Source organism: Cetorhinus maximus, chromosome 11 (genome assembly GCF_964194155.1).
Source record: "Cetorhinus maximus chromosome 11, sCetMax3.hap1.1, whole genome shotgun sequence".
Classification (NCBI taxonomy): Eukaryota; Metazoa; Chordata; class Chondrichthyes; order Lamniformes; family Cetorhinidae; genus Cetorhinus; species Cetorhinus maximus.
The window spans coordinates 56,745,268-56,768,191 of NC_135889.1; the positions used below are offsets into that span (position 1 = coordinate 56,745,268).

Genomic DNA, 22,924 nt, shown 5'->3' on the forward strand with positions numbered 1-22,924 from the left:
ATTATGGGGAAAAGGCAGGAAAGTGGAGTTTAGGATTAACAGATCAGCCATGATCTCATTGAATGGTGGAGCAGACTCAATGGGACAAATGGTCTACTTCTGATCCTTACGTCTTATCGTCTTAAACCCCTCCCAGACCTCACTGGGCCTGGCACATGAGCTTACTAGCATGAGGAGAAGGAACAAAACATCACAAAGCGTGGTTTTCACAGTTTTTCTATTGCATGTAGTCTCTTAGAAGAACAATTAGACAATAACAAATCCAGCAAATTTTAAAAGTATGAAATCCTAATAAAGTATTATGTTGAATTAGAAAAATTACCTATCATTATGAATAGTTTTGATTTACACCATGTTGGTTCCAAAAATTACACATCTCTTGTTCTTTTACAGTACAGTTACTGAATCATTCTATTATGGTTTCCTCCAATACAAACTTCTCCATGCCTCTTCACAGGGTAATGAAAATGTTGTTTCTTTCAATTTTTTAACAATCTATTTCATTATGTCTCTTGTAAGTCTACCCAACAACCTTCACCTTTAATTGTCCACCCTTGTAATTCTTCCATTGGCATTCTTCACCTTACTATTTCATCTGACCTCAAACAGAGCTAGCACATACATCTCTTGGGATTACCATAGCAGTCTCCAAGAAGCCAGGAGGCTCTTTTGCTTTCGACAATTATTATTTCTCTATAAAGTGCAATTCCATTTAAGAGCTGAAAACGTCTCATGTACACCTGTCTGCCACTTCTCACACACACGGGCAGCAAGCAAAGAAAAATCTAGTTGTCTAATCGGCAATCTCTCTCATCTCTAACCTCCAAATTCTGTTTTTCCTAACATTCCTAGTTTCCCTCTATTAATACAACAGATGTGCACAATCCTCTGAACTTGCTGTTCCAATTCCTTCTAAGTTGCAATGCACCCACCAACACATCCCTCCTTATGTTCTTTCTGTGTTAGTATCAAGAGTTGTTACATAATTTCTTACTCTAACTCATTCTTTTCCAGAACCTGTAAACTATCGTACTTTGTAGCTTCTGCAGGGATTCCTCCATCTTTTCGTTTTGAAGGCTATTGGTGTTGCAAAGGGAATTGACTCTGATGAAGCTCTAATTCAGTTCCCACTGAATGTTAGGTCGAAACAAAGGATGTTTCTAAGTTCATGTTACCTAAATATTGTTCAGTGCAACATCAATGAAATAAGAATTTGAAATATCAGACTAATATATATTTATATATATATATATATATATATACTTGTATAATAAGACCCTGAGGGAGATTATTACCTTAAGAACTACCACAGCTAATCTGAAAATGTTTGGTGATGTGGCTAGTTTGTAAGCAGAGGAAATTGCATTGTGTAGTAAAATCAGTACTTAACTTGAGAGTAAGTCTGCAAAAAAAAAGTGGCGCTTTAACTCTTACGTTAAGATTATATGAGAAAGTTTATTTATTTATAATGAAGTTTATTTTTACAAACAACCAGTGACTGGTTCTAAAATGAGTAATAAAATTTTATATTACATTGTGATTTGACTTGGTAGAGTAATTTCACTGTGCCCGCCAGCTGTGTATGTTTGAATCCAACTCACCTTGAACTTCGCTGAATCAACTTAGATTTCCAGGTTTAGTGTTTTTTCATGAGCTGAGGGTAGGTTGGTTGAGAATACTGCCTGTGAACAGGAACTGGCCCTAAATGGGTGGAGGGAAGTTAAGTGCTGCTGCAATCTTAATTCTGCAAAACCAGCAGTGAAACTGCCAACAGCCACACAGTGCCCTGCTGCACTTCACACAAAAAGATTAAAATGTTTGAATTTTTACAAGGTTGCTGGCGGCCTTTTATTAGACCAGCTAGTTGAAGTGTTGACCACTAATATGCATTTTGGAGGCATGGTGATATCGTCTCCATGTGATTTACAGGTCTTCTCTACCTATGCCTGGGGATGCCCCAGAAAATGCATCCCAGCACAAAAGGCACCAAAGATGTTATGGGTCCCTACTGGAGTTTTGTCTGCCCAATTATTCAGAATGTGGTGCACGCAAGACATTAGACAGAGAACAGAATGGGTGCTGTTGCTTATGTGGGGAAAGGGCTGTATGAAAGCAAAGCATAGTGCATGAATGTAGAAGAATATAGAGACGAAGTTTTCTGTAAACAAACCCGTTCCACCATCTCCGGAATTGCTGATATAAATCCAGCGCTGCTACCTGAGCTGATCTCGGCATTGGGCTGGTGTTTTACTATCATAATATGGCCTGACGATGGCCTGAGAGTTTAGGATGGCAGCGGCTCGGCTCTCGCCGTCTGAGTATCAGTGGGGAACATATCCCCAATGATTCCAGCAGCCCCAATGCCATTTTATGTTGCAGTGAGCGTTAATTGGCATAAGGCGGGACTTCCAGAGGAAGCCCTGCCTTGGAGAGTTGCCAGTCAATCAGATTGGCTGGCAGCTGTCCCAGGGCGGGAGGGTTGGCAACATCTGGGGGGGCGGTTTGCGAGGGGGGATGATCAGGGCCTTGGGGGATAGGCCGGGCTGGGAGGGATGGGGTGGTCACTGGGCCTTAAGGGGTGGATGCCCCCAGGCAGAAGGGGCCTTCTGATGAAGGTGCCCGCCACCCCCACCCTCCTCCACCACCACCACCCCACCTTCCCACGCAAGATCGAATTCAGTTTAATTCCGGCCTTCCCCCCCTGAGTTGTCACCTGCCTGTCGGCCTAAAAATTTAGACTGGGCAGATAAAGGCCCTTAAGTGGCCATTAGGTGGCCACTTATGGGCCTTAACTGGGGCAAGGGCAGGCTTCCTGTCTGAGGCCCTGCCCGCCCCACTGTAAAATCACTACCATGTGAGGGTGGGCGGGAACCTGGAGGGAATCCTGTCCATGCAATTTCATGTACCCACCCCCTCTCCACCCCCCCACCCCGCTCAGAATCTGCCAGGGGGTGAGTGTAAAGTTCTGGCCAATATATGCAAAGACTGAAATAAAGCACTCCAATTAATGTAGGTTTCAATGTTATAGATAATTTTTCAGTAAATCGGAACTGAAACCAGTTGCAACTGTGGCCAAGCTAGAAACCTACCTGAAACAAATCAGAGTAAATTCTGGAAGACCTTATGCCATAATTGAGGCCTTGAAAAAAATCACATGCATGAACCCTGTTGCTGTCCATTTAACAGATGAACACCCCCAGTCCTCTTGCAGTAGTTAATGAATCATTCCCTTATGATTTTCTCCCACAAGATCTTCTCCATGCCTTTTGACAAGACAATGAAAATTGCAGGAGCCACACCCATGTTTTTGCATACTCCTGTTCCCTGTGTGCATGGTCACTCCAGTGGTGCAGGGCTTTGCAAAGTTTATCCTAAAATTCTCTCTCTCAAACTGACTGAGTGAGACAAGTTTAATACCCCACACTGCATGATACTGCTTTGTGATATATTTGTTATTAAGCAGATTCATTCTATTGTTTGTTATTTCAAATTATTGACTCTTGCTACTTTTTTTTTTAAAGTTTCTTTCAGCTAACACTTCGAAGAAGGTCTCCAGAGAGTCTCCAGAGGTTGTATTCAACAAATTATTTCTAAATTAAATTCCTACCCTAGTGGAAATTCCAGTTGCTTCCACTGAAATGGTTTCTACTGACCAACAATTGCAATTGTGTTTTAAAGCTTGGTTAGCTGGCCAAGTGGGACACCAGTTGGCAATTGAATCAATATTTAGAGAGGAACTTAATTTTCTTTCTATTTACTCAAATATGTGCAAGTTCCCCAAAAAAATGTCAAAATTCAGCCTTTTCAGCTGATTATGTATTTCACAACTCGTTGCTTAAAGTTTCTTCTGCAATGCTGAGAGATAATCTTGGTACAATAGTGTCTGAGGGATAACTCACTTTGGATTACCATGGGTCATTAACTATTAATTTTTACAAGTCGTTATTTGTGAACAGGAGGCTGTTGGAATTTCTACAAGGGTACAGCATGTTTTTCAAATGTTCTGTATAGAATCCTTCTAACTCTGAGCTTGGATATAATAAGGAATAACTATATTGCTACATACTGTTTGTATTTCTTTAACACATACCACATTGAACATTTTATACATTATCATAGTTAAAAAATTAAAACTAAAATCTGATGGAAATTTAAGAGAATAAATATTATATGTAAGACTTTATTCTTACTAATACAATGCTGAAATAGTAAAAAATCCTATTGAAAATCCCTACTGCTGATTAAGTGCAGAGCTCCCAGTAGAAACCAATAAGAAACCTGTTCACCTAGCTTCTGGGCAGCATATATGATCACTGCATGAATCAGTAAAAACTAATATCCTGTTGACAAACAAACAATCCCTAAGTGATGTTAAGGATTGGTATGCTTGAGCAACAAATTCTGAATTTTTAAAACAGACTTTCATCAGGTGAGAACGGAACAACTTGAATTTCATCCCCTCCCATGAGGGGGTGAATATGCAAATTGTTTAATTGGAACTGCCTATAATTGAATTTAGTGTATGATTTAGTCAACTGTTCTCGGGAACAGATGGCTACGAGCTGACCAACTATTGAGTTTTTTTAATCCAATGAGCCGTCTTTCTATAGTCAAGTATATAACCTATTTATTTATAAACTAAGCTCGCGATATTTTATAAAAATCTGGCGGATGCACATACTTCTTGTGATGATTTTGGTCATGTTTGAGGAACAAATTCAGAATCCTCAAAACAGACTTTCATCCGTTCCACTCAGCAATGAACATTGAAACCCCCTGTGCAAGCATTCAGAGTGAAATCCCAGATGGAATTTTGTCAGTGGAGTGCCATCCCTGACGGCGGAACCGGAAGTGTGCACCATTCCTGCTCTCTTGCTTTTTCCCGTTTCCCAAACGGTTACAATTTAAATTTAAAGTGCCGGCGGCATACAGGGAAACACGTGCAATTCTGCAGCAGGGGATGCCTTTCAGTGGTGAAACCCGCTGTCAGTTGACAATGCTGCAGCTATGGGTGGAGGTGTGGGCGGGCGGGCTATGGGCTATAAAAGAGCCTCCTGCTAAACACGGCCACAATTTTCCTGTACAACTCATTGCCATTAACATAAAACATATTGAGAGATCAAAGGTGGCATGGGTGTTTTTCATTTTTAATTTCGTTTGTAAATAATTCACATTACATTGTTTTCACTTTATTCATGTGTGTATCATTGTTATTTGTTGAGACTTCGCTTAGTCAGAGAGCTGAATGTACTGGCATATCTCATGGTTGTAATCGTCAATGCATGCCAGAGGGGTTATGGACATTTCCTTTTATTGTGGAAGAAGCAATGTTGTGTTTTTTGTTCACTGTTCATTGAATTTCCATGTTAGTGTTATACATGTCTGTGGAACATGACTGAACTTACACGCTCAGATGGCCCTCCCTTCTAATCATTGTAAAGGACATTGTATGAGATCACTCTCAGCAGGGATAACTGAAATATTGTGAACGAACTCAAAGCCCTATAAGGACTCTGCCAGCCCACATCCTGAGACGGGTCCACATTTCGACAATACTGACCCTGCCCTTTAGACCCCTCATTTCCTTACCTTGGCTGATTATCCCCACAATACACAGGATGTCAGGCCATTCCTACTTCACTCCTCCATGCCCCCCAACCCCACTCCACACAACCCTACCCACCACCACCCCCCTTCACCACTGACTCACCTTTCCGGTCCTGGGCCTCCATGCAAGCTGCCATTCTCCTGCTCCCCTCCCTTGTGTTGTCGAGTTCAACAAGGAAAACCGCTGACCTCAAACACAACTGCACAAAGCCAACTGGTGCACGCCACCTTTGAATAAACGTGAGCTGGGTGCAATGAGATTCTCGTGCACCACTGACTTTATTTTGAAGGTAGGACTTTATTTAAAAAGTTTTACGTTAATGAATATTCATGGTTGCAAAAGTATTACAAGAATGAACCCAGCACAGGTATGATTCCGTGAGGATGGCTATGCCAGGCTGTTGCTTGGCTAGTCTGTGAGACAGCTCTCCAATTTTGGCACAAGCCCCAGGAGTTAGTAAGGTGGACTTTGCAGGATCGGCAGGGCTGGGATTGCTGTTGTCAGTACCTAGGTCAACGCCAGGTGGTCATCCGGTTTTATTCCTTCTTAACTTTTCTGTAGCGGTTTGGTGCAACTGAGTAGCTTGCTGGGCCCTTTCAGGGGGCAGTTAAGAGTTAGCCACCTTGCTATTGGTCTGGAGTCACATGGAGGCCAGACCAGGTAAGGACAGCAGATTTTCGTCCCTAAGTGAACCAGATGGATTTTTATGTGGCATCACTACTGAGATTATCTTTCAATTCCAGATTTTAAAAAAATTAATGAATTGAATTCCTTAATTGAACTTAAATTCCAGCAGATACCATGATGGGATTTGAACCCTTGTCTCCAAGGTATAAGTTTGGGCCTTTGGATTACTAGTCCAGTGACATGACCACTACACCACCATCTTCCCTTTGGAGAATGGGGTGGGGAATGGAGGGGGTTTGAACGGGGTGGACAGATGAAAGAAGTCAATCGGGGGAGGAGAGAGGTCAATGGAGGGGAGCAGGGAGGTTTGATTGGAAGGGGTTTTACCTTTTTTTAGGTTAAAATTCAATTTCTAAGTCCCACCCCAGCTCTGCCTGGTTCAACCACCATAATGAAATAAACTCTTGGATAGATGGTGCTTACATATTAGTTCTAGGTAGTCTCTTTTTTCTAGTAGAATGTGGATTGTACACCAAGGTGGGATTCTTCTTTGCACCGAGTTTTAGCAAGGTGGAGTTTCCCCTGCCCCTTCATATCTGCCCAAACTCAAGCCATTATCCAGTGTCAGCGAGCCTTCTGTATCCATGGTCCAGGTGAGATTCCCATCAACAAAAGGCAGAATTGGGGAAAATCCAGTGATGTTGCAGTGGGGATGGTGCTGGAGCTCCAGAAGGAGCAGCTAAAGACCTTAAAGGGGAAAAATTGATCTAAGGGTTGAAATTGAGGCTCATATTGGCTGGGATGAAGGCCTACAGCACTTAAATATTGGGCCTGATTGAATAGATAAGAGGCCTCCTCTTGATTTTCCGGACAGGTTTCTCATTATAAATATTGAGCTTTATTTACAGGCTGCAGCAGCAGTTTCCATCAAGCCCCACAACTAGAAGAAGAACCCCTACTCAAAGGGCAGAATATTGCACTCGTCGGGTGGGCACACGACCAACCCGAACGAGTGTAAAATGATGTACAATGACGTCAGGTGAGTGTCCCGATGTCATTGTGCACTCGCATGATATTTCAGTCAGCAGGCATGCGCAGGAGTTGGCAGCACACCTGCCAACAATCAACAGGCCTATTAAATCCATTAAAGATCTAATTAAATGAGATTTTTCGCTGCCCGTCCAATCTTACGATTGGCAGGCAGGTGAAAAGGCCAAGCGGCCTTTGGATTTTTTGCGAAACCTCATCCACGGGCGGGATGAGGTTTTGATCAGTCATTAAAAAAAAAAATTTTTCAAACTAATTTCTAACATGTCCCTGCTCATGTTACAGAGTCACATGAGGGGACATGTTATCAATATTTTTAAAATCTTTATTTTTTATTTTCAAAAATCTTCATCTCGCTGAGGCAGCTCTGTGCCTCAGGGAGCTTTCCCTGCACACACCCACGTGCAAGCACAAACTTCTGTGCTCGCCCTTCCCACCCCCCCACCCCCCCGCCCCCCTCCCCACTCCCCCCACAAGCAGCGCTGTAGCGCCCGTTTCATGCTGGGTGGGCCTTAATTGGCCTACCAGCATGAAATTGTGGTTGGGCCTGATCGAGGTGGTGGTCACTTTTGCAGCCACTCTCAGGCCCACTCGCCACGCCCGCCCAACAATGGCAAAATTCTGCCCTAAGGTTCCCTGTGCTTAGAGCTGATTTGTTTACACTGTGTCACGTGATACTACACAACACAATAAGTCTTAAAGCTACAGTCACTACATTCCTTAAAGCTACAATTACTATATTCTTCCCCCTTTAAATTTTTTGTACAGTTTGCATTTACCAGAACGCCTTCATAACATTACAAATACGTACATGGGCCATGGAATTATAAGTTCAGTCTCTCAGGTGGTTTCCTGATCCAGGTGGAACATCTTGGCTCCACAACGTTCGAATCTCTTAAGGATCCACATTATCTGGAACCGCAGCAACATCAGGTACCTCTTTAGGCTCAGGCAGTTCAATGTTATCTACTCTGACAGAGACATCTGGTATGTCTAGCCTTGGTTAAACAATTTCAATAGGGACTACGGATTCTATAATGGTTACATGTTGGGGGTATCCCCCTTTTTCTCAAATGGTCCACGTGTTTGCGGGTGATCCGGTCCTCCACTACTGCCTGGTATGACAATGGTCCGGTCACAAAAACTATTATGCCAAGTAACCGACTTGATCCACCACTGAAGTTTCATAGATATACTGCTTCACCAACAGTAAATTCCCGTTCACGACTATGCAAATCCTGAGTCACTTATTGATTCCCTTGACTTTTCTCCACCTTTCCCTCCAAATTGGGAAGTATCAGGCTTAATCTCGTTCGAAGGTGTTGCTTCATAAGTAACTCAGAAGGCATTGAACCTGTAGTAATGTGGGGGTTTGTTCATTATCTTTTCTAAGCCATCTTCCATCTGGTCTTCTTCTTTCTACCACAGAGTTTAGTCTCATCCTTCATTTTGACTTCACAGTTGGTCAGGCTTCTCTCAGGCGAACTATCAACTTGGCTCCGTTCAGGGGTTGAGCTACCCATGGCTTCATCACCCACTTGCATTTTGGAAAGTTCCACGACTTTTCCTTCTAATGACTCCTTTGTTTCACGCAGCTGATTCTTCAGCTGTTCTGTCTCCTTCCTCCTGGAACCTTGAACATTGCTGTGTCTTCTCTGCCAACTGGTTCTTCAGTTTGTTTAGAGTGACATTAAATTCTTTCTGCTTCGTGTCGTAATTTTACATTAAATAGGGAGTAAATAACAGAATTGGTGGTTTTGGTTCTTCCACATTATGTACTTCAATTAACTTAGTTTGCTGCCTGGGAGTCTGTCTCAACCTTACTTTACAATGCTTCAGTATGTGCCCTCTTTTATGGCAAATATAGCACTCCACCTCTTTAAAACAGCAAGTTTCAGGAGCATGATTGCTTCCACGTCGGTAACAATTCATTTTCAGATTTGCTGCTGAGCTGCTTCCTGTATTTATTTTAAATTTTCATGTAGCAGGGACTGTCTCCCGCTTTGCGACAGAGTCCCGGCATTTCACACCACACCCGGCTGTCCATTCCTGTCCCAACTGGAAAACAGCACCATTTTGTGCACCTTGTATAGCCTGTGCTTTTCATCGCGAGTGCTATTTCCAATGCTTTTTTAAAATCGAGGTTTACTTCAGCTAATAATTGTCGTTGAATGGTATCATCTTGTACACTGCAGACCAAACGATCCCTGAGCAGATCACTTACAGTCTCCCCAAAATCACAGTGTTCAGTCAGCTGTTTCAATTTTGTCACCTATGTAGCAATGGTATCCCCCGGGGCACAACCATTGAATTAAACCTGAACCTCTGCATGGTGGCTGAGGGTTTGGGTTGAAAGTGCCCCTCAACAAGGTCTACCAATTCACCGAAGGTCTTTGAATCAGGGACATTCGGGGCCGTCAAACTTCGGATTAAATTATAGGTTTTACTCCCGCAAATGTTTAGGAGGATTGCTCTCCTCTTTTCCTCCCCTGTTATTTTGTTTGCCTGGAAATAGAACCTGAGGCATTCTACATGTTGACACCAATCCTCTGTGGATGGCTTGAAGAGGTCAATCCTGCCAAAGTGTGGCATATCTGGTGAGTATATTTTCCTTTCCTTCTGTTTAAACAAGATACACATTCTCTGGACAAGGGACAATGCTGGACCCAATTTATCCTCATCGCTAGTTTGTTATGGACTTGATTTTCCAGACAGGTTTCTCATTAGAAACATTGAACTTTATTTACAGGCTGTAGCAACAGTTACATGCTTCCATCAAGCTCCACAGCTAGAAGAGGATCCCCCACTCTAAGGTTCCCTGCAACTTAAAGCTGATTCGTTCACACTGTCACATGATAATATACAACACAATAAGTCTTAAAGCTACAGTCATTACATTCCTTAAAGCTACAATTACTACACATAGGTACCAAAATCCCAGTCAGGAGGTCATGAGAGGTTTGATCTCACTGCCTGAAATTTTGATTATTCTCCATTATAATCCCACCTAATTCTGGACAGAATTGTGGAGAATTCCCTCCCAGGTTTCTCCAATTCTGTATACAGAGATCTGATTCAAATAATCTGAAACCAGTTTCTAAATTTTCTTCCTTAAGGGGTACCTGTGAGGTGATGTCCAAAGCAATCTTTAATATGCTCACCTAATAATTTATGCGCAATTAACTTAATTTGAATGACTATGCGGTTCTAACATCTATCTTTGGGGATTCTTTGGGACAAAATCTGGAAAAAACTTTTCCCCAGCAATCCACCCAACCCCCACACCCCCACCCATCATATCGCAATCAGAACTTGTCCAGAAAATCATTTGTGCCCTGATTGTTCCATACACTGCCTATCTTTTATCCAAGGTGATTTCAGCCTCAGCCAAAAACTTGGGATGGAATGGTCCCACTTTGCACTAAGTGCAGTAGTAGGCAGGTAAAATGACATTATAGCCGCCGGCCGCAATGGCAACTTCTCACACCGTATTGCCCCAAACCTGCCACATTAATTATGCATTCCTGGGAAACACGTCGCTCCCATGATAAGCGGGCTCTCATTTGCCCGCCACGCCATCACCTCACCACTTTGTTGCGTTGGGCACCGTATTTAAAGTCCAGCCGTGCGCACACCTCTCAGTGCTTCCAGCCCATGACTGCTGCAAAGAAGAACTGGCCCCGAAAGGCAAAAAGACTGCAGCCCCCAGATTCAATGACACATCCCTTGAGCACCTTTTGGATGCAGTGGAGGCCCGCTGTGATGTCCTCTACCCCTGCTCTGGCCGCAGGATGGGCAGCAACATCACTAATCCGGCTTGGGAGGTGATGGCAGTGGTGATCAGTGTCAATGCCCTGCAAAAGAGGACAGCCACCCAGTGCCACAAGAGGATAAATGATCTCCTCCATTCCACCAGGGTGAGTCACTCTTCTCACCATTCTCAACTCACACACTCACAAACCCATCACACATCCGCATGGATCTCACTCACCGCCAGTTCAAGGGACATCACCATTCACTCTCTCACACACACCTTCATTGTCCTCATCCCATCCATGGGACCACTCACCACCCACACATGCCAGGCATACTTATCTGGCCTGGCAGGCATCCTGCTTACACTCCATCTCTATTCATGCAGGACAAGCTGGCACACAACAAGAGGGAGAGGTTGCAGACTGGTGGAGGAATGCCTGAAATCAAGGTCCTCACGGACTTTGAAAACAGAGCCATCCAGCTGGCCGGCGAGGATCTGGACCGGTCCTGTGCTGACGGTGAGGTCGGCAGTGCCACGCCAAGTGAGGATCCAGCAGTGCAACATCCATCAGACAACCATGCTGTGAGTGATGTGTCCTGTTTCACAAGCCACTGCCACGCACTAATGATCTCCCCTTACTTTTGTAGGCACATCTGGGAGACACCTGATGGAGTCCATGACCCAGGTCCTCCAGTCAAGCCCTGAAGAAACCTCTGAAGAGGAATCTGAAGGCACACCCTTTGAAGACCTGTCACAGCGCTCACCCACACCCTCCACCAGCGCAGAGACACACACCTCGGTGGGACCTAGCTTTAGAATAGCCTCGGGATCACAGTCTGGTGAGCACATCGCACTTTCTGACCCACAGCAGGTGGCAGCAGGACTTCCCAGGTCAATGGCACTCGGAGGACTGCTGGAGGCCAGAACATTGCTGAGTCCAAGTCAGATGACAAGCCTCTGGACTCGGTCATGTCACAGTTGCTAGAGCTGCAAAGGCAAGCTCGGGAACATCAGGAAGGGATGTCCGCTGCACTCCTCAGATTGCAAGGCACAATGGAGGAGACCACCTGCTTTCAGGCTGAGGTAATGGCGCCAGCATGCCAACACACCGAGGTCAACATTGATAGGATGGCGATCGCCATGGACACCTTGGCACTGCTGCACAGGCTGAATTCCATTGCTGACACTATAGTTGGCCTCCAACAGTGTGTACGCAAGAGGGCTGCTCTGCAGCCCGGTCTCACTCCAGCTTCCCCTTCTCCTTAAGGAGTCAGCCAGGGGCACTTGGACACCCATAGGGAGGAGGATCAGCAGGTGTACCCCGTGGGGCCATCCATCCATGTGACTCCGAGAGTGTCTGACCCATCCGAATCCCATCTTCCTGTGACCTCAGCAACTCCAGCTCCACAGGCTGAGGGTGCCACTGCCACACAGCAGGACCGCGAAAGGCCAAGGCCTTCCAGGTCTTGGCCCTCCAGAGGGTGCCTACCATCACAGACAGGGTGTAGCAGTCAGCAGGCTGCTTCCATCTCTGCTGTGGATGCCCGGGGAGCACCAAGAAGTGGCGGCACAGTTAGGAAGGTTAAGAAGATATAGTGTCACAGCCTGGACACAGATGTTAATCACTTGTACATATTATTCACTATTGTCAATAAACTCCCAAGAATGTCTCCTTGCCTGTGGCTCCTTGTTCTGATGAGCAGTGTTCCTGTCACTCAGATGTGAAACTTTTTTGCACAAGATAAAGGCAGATGTCTCAGTCCAGGGCCTCTTCCCTGTGCTTTGTGCAGCCTTCAGACCAAAGTCACGGTCCAGCTTCACACTCACTGGACATATTAGTGATGCCTACACCTCGATGGTGCTTGTCATTGCTGCCAGAATGTCATGGGCAGGCATCACAGAGTTCCGTCATTCTCTCTGTGCTCTCATCACCTTTAAGGTGGGGCTGGCGCCCCCCCATCTCTTCAGCATCTGTGACCATTGACACTGTACTCCTGAAGTGGTCAGGTGCTGAAGGTTGACAAAGGATCAGATGCCTTTAAAGTTTCACAGCTGCATCTCTATGATATGATATGATGTGACCCTGATCACAGAGCGCTGGCAAGCTGCCCTCAGCCAGACAGGAGTCAGACATTCTCAGAGGCTGTGTGAAGATCTCTGGAGTGTCCTCACTGCATGTCGTCATCATCCTCCTGCAATCGAGCGACTATTAGGGCATCCACTGCGTCGTCTCCATGACAGGAGCACGATCACATAGGGTATTCGTGCTGCCATAAGCCAGACTGGAGTCAAACATTCATAGATGCAATGTGAGGATCTTATGATGTCTCCTCACTGCGTGTCATCATCATCCTCCACAAATCTAGCGTACCTGCCTCGTGTGGCAAGTGTGAGGGCCTCAATGCCCTCAAGGCCTCCTCACCCACATCACCGTTGACATCCTTCTCATCGGAGGAGACCTCCAGCTCCTGCAGCCAGCTCCTCTCCCCGTTGCAGCACCAGTTTGTAAAGGTTGCAGCAGGGGATGACGATGCGTGTGTCCCTCTGTGGACAATATTACAGGGCTCCACCAGCCCGGTCCAGGCACTGGAACCTCATTTTCAGCATCCCAATGTTTTGCTCCAGCAAGTTGCGAGTTGTAGGAGTCATGCACACTCCCTGGAAACCTTCCACACACCTGCAGGATGCGTTTGTGGTGGTCGCACTCCAGCTGCACATTCAGCGAATGGAATCACTTGTGGTTGACATAGTTGACTGCTTGTTGAGACGGAGATCTGAGCGCCACGTGAATGCAGTCAATGGCACCCTGCACCTATGGGAAACCTGAGATCTGGGCAAATACAATTGCTCTTGCATCCTGGCTCTACTGGTCCTGGGTGAATTGCATGAAGTTGTGTGCCCTCGCGAAGATGGTACTAGTCACCTCATGGATGCATTTGTGGGTGGAGGCGATGATATCCCACAGAGGTCACCAGTGGAGCCCTGAAAGGAGCCACTGGAGTGGAAATTGAGTGCTTCTGTCATTTTCATGGCCACTGGCAGTGGATGCCCTCCATGTCCACGTGGCGCCAAATCCTGCAGCAGCTGGCAGATGTGACCAACCAGTTCACGAGACATGTGTAGTCTTCAGCAACACTGGTTCTCGGTCATCTGCAAGAATGAAAGGGGGCATCTGTAGATGCTGGGTCTAGTTAGGCGCCGACCAGCGATTGCTCTCTGTGGCTTTTCGGTGGCGTGTGTGGGAGTCCCAGCCACCCCTTCTTCCTGAGGGTGCTGCTCCCCACTCTGTGCAGCCAGATGCCTCAGTCACTCTCCTCCGCTGTCTTCACTCTCTGTGCACTCTGAGGCATACAGCTAGTTCAACAGGCTCCACGATCCTGATGTACTCTTCCTGCAGTATGAACGAGAGAGACGCATGGGTGTACTAAGAACCTCTCTTGGTTAAGCCAGAGTGCCCTTTAACGCATCCCAGAGAGTGCAGGCCACCACTTGGATGACCAGAAATTAGTGCGCTGCATGGTTGCCCAAAAACCCACCTTCCACTGCCCTACTCCACCTGGCCGATTGGTGACAGCTTTGCTCATTGGACTGCATGTTGTGCTCTCAGCTCAGGAGCAGGCATTCTCCTAACCCACACTGCAAGGCTGCACTGTTAGCTTGAACCATGGGGGAGACTGGTCCAAACCGGAGTGATGACATTGCAAGGGACTGTGAGTGCCCCCACCAGTGACTGCTCCATGGCCAGCTTTAGCCAGGAGATTGTACAACTTGCCCAGTCGTCCAAATATTCTGCAGTCCTCTAAAACGCTCATTAGTTTGCAGTCTGTGCCTGAGGGGTCAAAAGCTCTGGAGCACTTGGTGGCACTTTGATGCCTATGCATTGCTTGAGTGGGCAGATGGGCTAGAGGCCCGACTCCAATCATATCAATATGGCTGCGCCTGAACTGTCTCAGCTGCAGAGGGATGGTCACTTTACACACTGTGTCCCTAATGCGTGGTCGCTTCCACCACCACCCCCACCCCCAAACCCCGCATGTGCTTGTGCGATACCTTCAACCGCAGGGCAGCCTTTGCCCCGCACCAACGTGCCTCAACCTTGAAGTCAAACAGGCATCCCTCGTGAACTCTCTGCAACGTTACTGTGCACTCACCTCTGAGCTCCCCTCAAAGTGCAGCCCACCAAGTGCATGTCTTTTATATGCTGTTGTGAAACATGTCGGCGTGGGTGGACGATCCAGTAGTGGAGGGGGGGACCGATTCCTGCAGACTGGTCTTATAATGATGTGCTGATGTATTACAATGAGGTTCCCGATGTCCAATGGCGGGAATTGTGGCCCGCCATTGATGGGCTGAGCAGATGATCGCAAACTGATTTCATGCTGTCGTGAAACCGATTTTTGGCCTTGTCGCCATATTATCTGCTCACACTGCTAAGCACGCCCGATGCCAGCAGGCATGGATGATTCTGCCTTTGAGCTGAAAATACGAATGTGGGTAGAAAAGGCCAAAGGAATTTAGCATTTTCTAAAAATGAGTGTACAGTACAAAGTTGGCACTGAGGATTCTCCCAGTCAACTGCCGAAGCTTCAACAGAAGATCAGTGGAAAACCAATTCATGTCTTTATCTAAGGTTTCCTGCAATCTTCCACCAAATCACAGAGGTCAAACAGCAAAATGCCTGAGGAAGTTCCAGTGACAGTGTTGTAGAAATTAGGCCACAGTTAGCTTACTATATGCAGTTTTCTGCACCCCATTATAGGAATGACATTAAATTCACATAAAGCTTACAGAGCAGTTTCGCCAGGACAGTGCCAAGGCAGATTCTTTTATGAGGAGAGATTGAAAAGACTGGACCTGTGTTCTCTGGAGTTTCGAAGAATGAGAGGTGATCTCATTGAAAATTACAAAATTCTTACAGGGCCTGACAGGGTAGATGTAGGTATGGGGTGAAATCTTCTACTTCTGCCAACAGCGGGAATCCTGGCGGGCTGGGGCACCTAATTTGGCATGAATGAAAAGATCAGTTTTCCGCTGATGGAAAGCTAGTTTGGAATTTTGTTCTCCTGACTCTCAAAGCGGGTGAAAGGCAGGTCGAGTTTCCCGCTGAACAATGTCAGCAAAAACATTTGCATTCATTAGCATCTCATGAATGTTCATTAAAAGGCCAACGTGCCCTCCCCAAATTAAGTGTCCCGCAAGCAACTAATTAGAACATTCTGTTTTATGACTGTATATAAGTGGCGGGAACCTGGCGAGCTTCATTTCATCCATGACTTGGAGGTTAGTAGGCACTGCTTTTGCTTTCCTTTTACAATGTCACTGAAATATGTGTTGCATTGAGAGCATTACAGTCCTTGAGATGGTACAGATCACAAAGACCATTCCTGCCTATATAACCTAAGTCAGTGTGAGCCCAGTCATGCAATGAATTCCACATGGGATCGAGTGCTGTGCCTTTACCCAGGGAGCATTGAAAGCCCTGCTAAGCAGCCGCATGCAGCTCCAAATAAACATCATATGAGCTCAGGAAACTGCTTCATCAAGATGAACACACACTTCTTACATCACACACTCCAACTCCTCTTGCAGTCAAGTCTAAGGTGCCTGTTAGTTCCCTACTTGCCTAGTTCAACATCAATAATGCAGAGAGTGAGAAATCATCAATCAATGAGGTTCAGCCTTAAACGCGAACACTACATCTTGCTGCAGAGAAGCATGGAAGCCTATGGGCTTCGAAGGTTCACAGTACGTTTTTCAGAAACAGATTTTCACACAGTAAAAGCCATTCTAAATGACATATTGGACATACAAATCTAACGTGGGTCCCAAAGACTACTCATACCATCCACAAACAACAGACATCACTGAAACAACAGCAGTAAAATCAATAACCTTGATGAGCATTTCTGCTGAAGCCAAAACTTAGTTACCTGGGAAAATTGGCTGACAACAGTGTCACAAGTGATGTGCATTGCTGGATGTTGCAGATGAGGAATTCTAGTCTACACACTGCAGTGAAAATGTGGGAGAATTTATGCAACTGAAGATCTTTATGAGATTCCACTGGGGGGCTACATTCCAGACCCTTAAAAGACCGTGAAATGTGGAAGCCAATTGAGTAGAAATGGAATCAACGAGACTTGGAGAAGGATAGATGTAACATGTATTTACAAAAGTGAAAACTATATATGATGGGTGAATACCCGTGTGCATTCAATACTTTTAAATTTTTTTAATCCTACCACTACGTCTAGGTGCAGCTCCGATATCTGCAGCTGAGGTGGAGGCAGTCTGCTGACTGCTGTGCCCTGCTGTCTGAGATAACTTTGCCGTGTGACCTTTGGTGACCTGAGGCTTTGAGGGGTTCGACCTGCTAAGGATCTCCTACTCAGGCGCAGGTGCATCCTCTCAACCTGACCTGCTGAAGTTGATGTGTCAGGGCCCCCTTGAAGTGTCCTGGGTAGATGCCCCCAGGGCGTCTAGCTGGTGCTGCTCCTCCCTTTGGATGCCCAATTAGCCCTCCCTGACTCCTTGAGAGAAGGGGCACCTGGAGGGAAGTTGAGGTGCTAGCCCTCTTCTTGCCTAGCCACTGCTGGAATGCACCCATGGTTGGAGCGATGGTGTGCAGGTCCAAGCACAAATCCAGCAGAAGCTGCTGGACCTCAATCTCCAAGGCAGCTATCACCCTTCCAATGGAAACTTTGATGTGCTCACATGCCAGAGTCACGTCAACAGATAGAACATGAATGGACTCCTACATCTGTTGGTCCAGCCTGCAGACAGCCTCTGACAACTCTGCCTGATGTTCCCCTGCCTGACTCTACCTCTCCAAGACATCTGTTAGAGCCATGTCTGGAGGCTTGACATCGGACTTGGTCTTAGCAGGGGACTGGTCTCCAGTAGGCCTTCGAGTGTCAGAAACCTTGGCTGTCACTGCCTCCACCAGCTGTGGACTCGTGCCTGTGAGGTGATCCCCGGATTGTGAACCTGAGTCTGCTCTAGAACGAGGTCCCACTGAAGTGCATAGATCTGCACTGGTGGAGAGTGCAGGTGATCACAATGATGGTGTTTCTTTTGAAGATACAGCAGCTTCCTCCTCAGACGTGGCCCAGGGGCTGGGGCTTTGGTGTCTGGAGGATGATGTCCCCCCTTTTCTTGATGGTGCCTGGAATAGAGAAAACAGAGAATTAGTGATTGACTAAGTGTACATGAAAGATCGTTCACAGTCATTGCCAAATCTTGTCGATGTATACTGGATGCATCCTAGCTGGCTTGTTGGAGGAGGCCAATTTCACCTTCCGCACAGGAACCATCGCTCTCTCCTTTCCAGCAAACTTTGCAGCATGTTCTTTGAAGATTGAGAGGGTTTGGATCTCAGGGATGCCACTTCCCGTCTTGGCACTCTCTCTCTTGTTGTGGGGAATCTTGTCCTGCGGAAAGACAGAGGGATTGACTGTGATCCCAATGGGTGAATGGGCAGTTCTAAACCATGCACACCTCTTGTCTCTGCTGATCCCTCCCCAGTAAGTGATTAAGGAGCTGTTTGTCCAGGAACTAATATGAGATGGAGAGCTTAAAATGGCTGGCACACATTCAGTGCTGATGTCCCATCTGCCAGTTGTATGTGACATCCCTGTGGACTCTAACCCTTAGACTGCCTGATACCCTTATGAGAGTGAGAGTTTGCAGTGAGTAGACATTGTACTTACTCTGGTGGAACGCAGCAGAACATTCATCTGTTTCCTGCACTGCAGAGCAGTCCTCTTTTGGGCCCCATGGGCGCTGACCTCCCTGGAGAGCTCCTCCCATGGCAGCGTGGTCAGGTGGGTGGGCCTCCTGCTCCAACCTCGTGGAAGGAGGACCTCCTGCCTTCCCTGAACAGCTTGGAGGAGAATCCCCAGGGAAGATTCGCTGAAATGTGGGGCCAAAGGTTGTTTGCATTTGGGTGCCATAATGGACTCTTATCCACAGCATCTGGCCTGCATTGAATGAATGTCTGCTGGGTGCTGTTTAAATATGGTGCCAGGGCCTTCAAACCCATGAGGTAATGGCAGGGCAGGCGACTTCCTGTCCGCCTCGCCAGACCCTGAGATTTGCTGAGCTCCTCATTGATGCATAATTAGTGCACTGAATAGCAGAAGATTGCGTGTGTTCGGACGTCCTGCTGCCCAACGGGAATCATGCCGACTTTCCTGCACGACACCGGACTTAGTCTCCAGAATGGAAGATTCCACCCAGGATATTCCCCCTGGCTGGTGAGTCTAGAACCAGGGGATACAGTTCCAGAATAAGGGGCAGGCCATTTAAGATAGAGATGGGGAGGAATTTCTTCACTCAGAGGGTGGTGAATCTTAGGAACTCTCTACCCTAGAGGGCTGTGGAAGTTCAACCATTGAGCACATTCAAGACAGAAATTGGAAGATTTCTGGATACTAATGACATCAAGGGATAGGGGGATAGTGGGAAAAATGGCGTAGAGGTAGATGATCAATCAAGATATGTTTGAATGGTGGAGCAGGCTCGACGGGCTGAATGGTTATTCCTGCTCCCGGTTGCTCTGTTCCTATGAGAAACTATAGTTATCAGAAGAGAGTTGAGATACTAGAAATAATTTCACAGAAGCAGGGATAGCCAAGAAGAGATTTAATAAAGAATATTATGGTTATGAGGATTTTAATAGAGTGAGTAGGCAAAGACTATTTCCTCTGATTGAGCAGTCATTAACAAGAGTTCACTCACTTAAAATGATCACTTTGATTGAGGAATGAGTTTAGGGGAAATGTTTTATGTTAGAATATGGAATGTTTTGCCACAGAGGGTAGTTGAGGCAGAGACCATTGTATCATATCAGGCAGAAGATAAATATTTGAAGGAGAGGAAGATATAGGAGTACGGGTTTAGTTTTGGATCAATCTCGCAAAATGGCAACACAAATAAGATAGGCCAAATGGCCTCCTTCTGTGCTATAAACAGCGATGGTTCTACACCAGTTGGGATCAAGAACTGCTGTCGAACCCAGGAGTACTGAAGGGAATAGTAGTGCCTCAACTGTAACCCAACTAACTGAGCTGCCCCAACACAGACCAGTGGTGAAAACCTTTCACATTCCCAGTCTGCATGGATCAGTCCTGTACCTTGTCACAGTGCATTCCTTGACTGGTCCATCAGGAACACTCTCCCTTTCTACAGAGTGTACAAGAATTTAAATGATTTATTTGCAATATTTGGGATTAAATTAAATTTCTGATACTTAAGCAGGTACTTGTGCTATAAGAACATTTTAAATTAGTTGGTTTATTTGACTAATAATACAAAATTATTCTAGAATTTATGATGTTCAATGAACAGAGATAGAAATGTACTTCAATTCTTTTTAGACTAACAAATCACTTAGGCCTGAATTTTCACTCCTGAGTTGGGAGTGCAGTCTGGGACATTTCCCTGCTCTGCAAACCTGACTTGGGAGAAAGTGCCTTGTAAGTTGGGATTCTTGTTCCTGGGTAGCGGGGCTCTCTGGGAGTCCGGTCCATTGCCCCCAGAACGAGTACAGAAGTTTCTGGGTATGGAAGCGGGCTGGTTGGAAGGCCTGCCTCTGTGCTCCACCACTATGTTGAAACTTATAAAAGAAACAGCAAAACAGCCCTCACAGCTCCTGAACCCCCCCCCCACATACTCCCCATGCCCACCATCCATGTCAACCACTGGCCCCCACCCACCTCCCCACCACCATGGTACCTCATACCCTCATGCCATCTCATGCCCCCTGCCCAGCCCATGGCCCTTCATAACCCCTAGGCTTACTTAGTGGCAACTCATGCCAACCCCCACCACCATTTGTCTTTACACCTACCATGAAAACTCACCCAGCATCCACCATGGGCAGACCTTAGGAGCCAAGCTGAGATAAAATAAAATAAAGTTCTAAGTGACTATTGATGAATTCACTATTAAAAAACAGTCTCTTTCATAAAAACCTATTCATTACATTTACATTCCTTCAACTATATCCTCATAAAAACAAACATTTCATTCAAATGCTTAATCCCTTATAAAGCAAACATTGGAATTCATAGTTCCACTTCAAAGAGTCTAAATGCACTTGGAGCTGTCCATCAAGTGGTGAACTGGAAGGCACCCTACTGTGATAATGGAATGTTGTGAAATCAGTTATGCAGCATGAATTCAGTAATGGCCACCTTTATGTTTATATCAACAGACAGAACAGAAGAGTTAAATCGCAAATAATGATTTAAAAAAAAATACTCCTGGCATTTTTTTAAAGATTTAATGGGCAGGAGTCTTGAATGCCTTGACAGCTTGACAGCTAACTTTGACAGTCCATTTTGATACTTTTGACAGTTGTTTCTGACAATTCATTTTGACACTTTTGACAGTTCCAATGAGCTTGACAATGAATGATAATGCATATTTTATGCACATTCATGCCTACTTTTAACAATTCCAAGGGACACCTTACCTCTCCCAAGGGGCACATGATTTCTCCCAAAGGGCACCTGGCCTCACCCAAAAGTGTCCCAGGACCATATCCAAAAGGGTACCCCACCTCTCCATCAGGGTACCCCACCTCTCCAAAGGCCTCCACAAAGTTCAGGCCTGCACCTACCAGGTCTAACCTGCACACATGGTGTTTCACACACCTGGCTGACAAAAATCACACACGAGGGGAGGAAGCTGCTGATTTAAATGGACAGCTGCCCCCACGGAATGTGCATGCATGAATGCCAACCTGGGCCCACTCCTGCCCCATGAAAATGGCAGTGCCATGCTCGGGGGCAGGGCTTTTGGATTTTGGGCTCGTCTGCCATTTTTGCAAGGATGAAGAGGCTCTCCATTATTGTGAAAATCCAGGTCTTTGTATCTGTTCAGTGCATTTATGTGATTATTTTCTAATCTGTTGAAATGTTTCTCAATTAAATAAAGGGTGGCTAAATTTGTACACCACTAAAATGGGAACTGGGTAACCAATGTTTTCTGTTTCCTTGCATAGGACCGTCGCTTCAGAGATGAAATTGATAAGCTGACAGGATACAAGACAAAATCCCTGTTGTGCATGCCAATTCGAAACAGTGATGGTGAGATTATTGGTGTAGCCCAAGCTATAAACAAAAATCCAGGAGGAGCTCCCTTCACTGAGGATGATGAAAAGGTTGGATTTTATTTCTCGTTCATCAATGATTATCATTTAATGACAGTATTTATAATAAAATGAAACATAGCACAAAGCACAGTGGTTATCCTTGATGCTTTTGATGATTTCGATAAGGCACTTTATCAAAGGACGTTAAATATCGAATCCAATGTGGCTAGAGGAAAGTCATTGCATGAGGTGGATTCCAATACTACTGAAATAATTTGACAATAATAAAAACTTTAAGGTTGCTTGGAACAGTGTTATTGCTGTGTACAATTTGAAACTTTGATTAAAGTTAAATTAACAATGAGCCTCGTATTTTCTTCAGATACCAGCAATTAAAAATATGACATGCAGAGTAGAAAAGTGAATGAGTATGCTATTTTGTTTTTAACTAAGGTAAATATTACAGCAATATTGTGTGATTTACACAAAATTTTATAACGATTTGCTCTTACAAGATTTAATGGAAACGCCTAAGGGCAATTTTACAGGGCTGTATCAGCAATTAAAAAATTTAAAAATAATGTATCCATTTTAAAATTGCTATTGTAAGCGACACTGCATTTGTTGAGCTTATGAAATTGTGAATTTATTTGAATGGAAAGAGTTCTAATTTGTTTGATTGCTTTAATTAGCAGGACATCCTTGACAATAACATACTTATTAAGATAAATTTCAGCACTGTAATGACATATAAGAATTTACCCAATGCTTGTTCAATCCATTATTA

General features: G+C 45.3%; 1 protein-coding gene across 1 annotated transcript in view; it reads left to right on the forward strand.

The window, feature by feature from the left end:
- Positions 1 to 22,924, forward strand: part of pde11a (phosphodiesterase 11a) — a 400,690-nt gene that overhangs the window by 55,260 nt on the left and 322,506 nt on the right. The window contains exon 2 of the mRNA XM_078552024.1: positions 22,048 to 22,206. Within this exon, the coding sequence (XP_078408150.1) occupies positions 22,048 to 22,206 (159 nt within the window). The remainder of the gene's footprint in view (positions 1 to 22,047; positions 22,207 to 22,924) is intronic.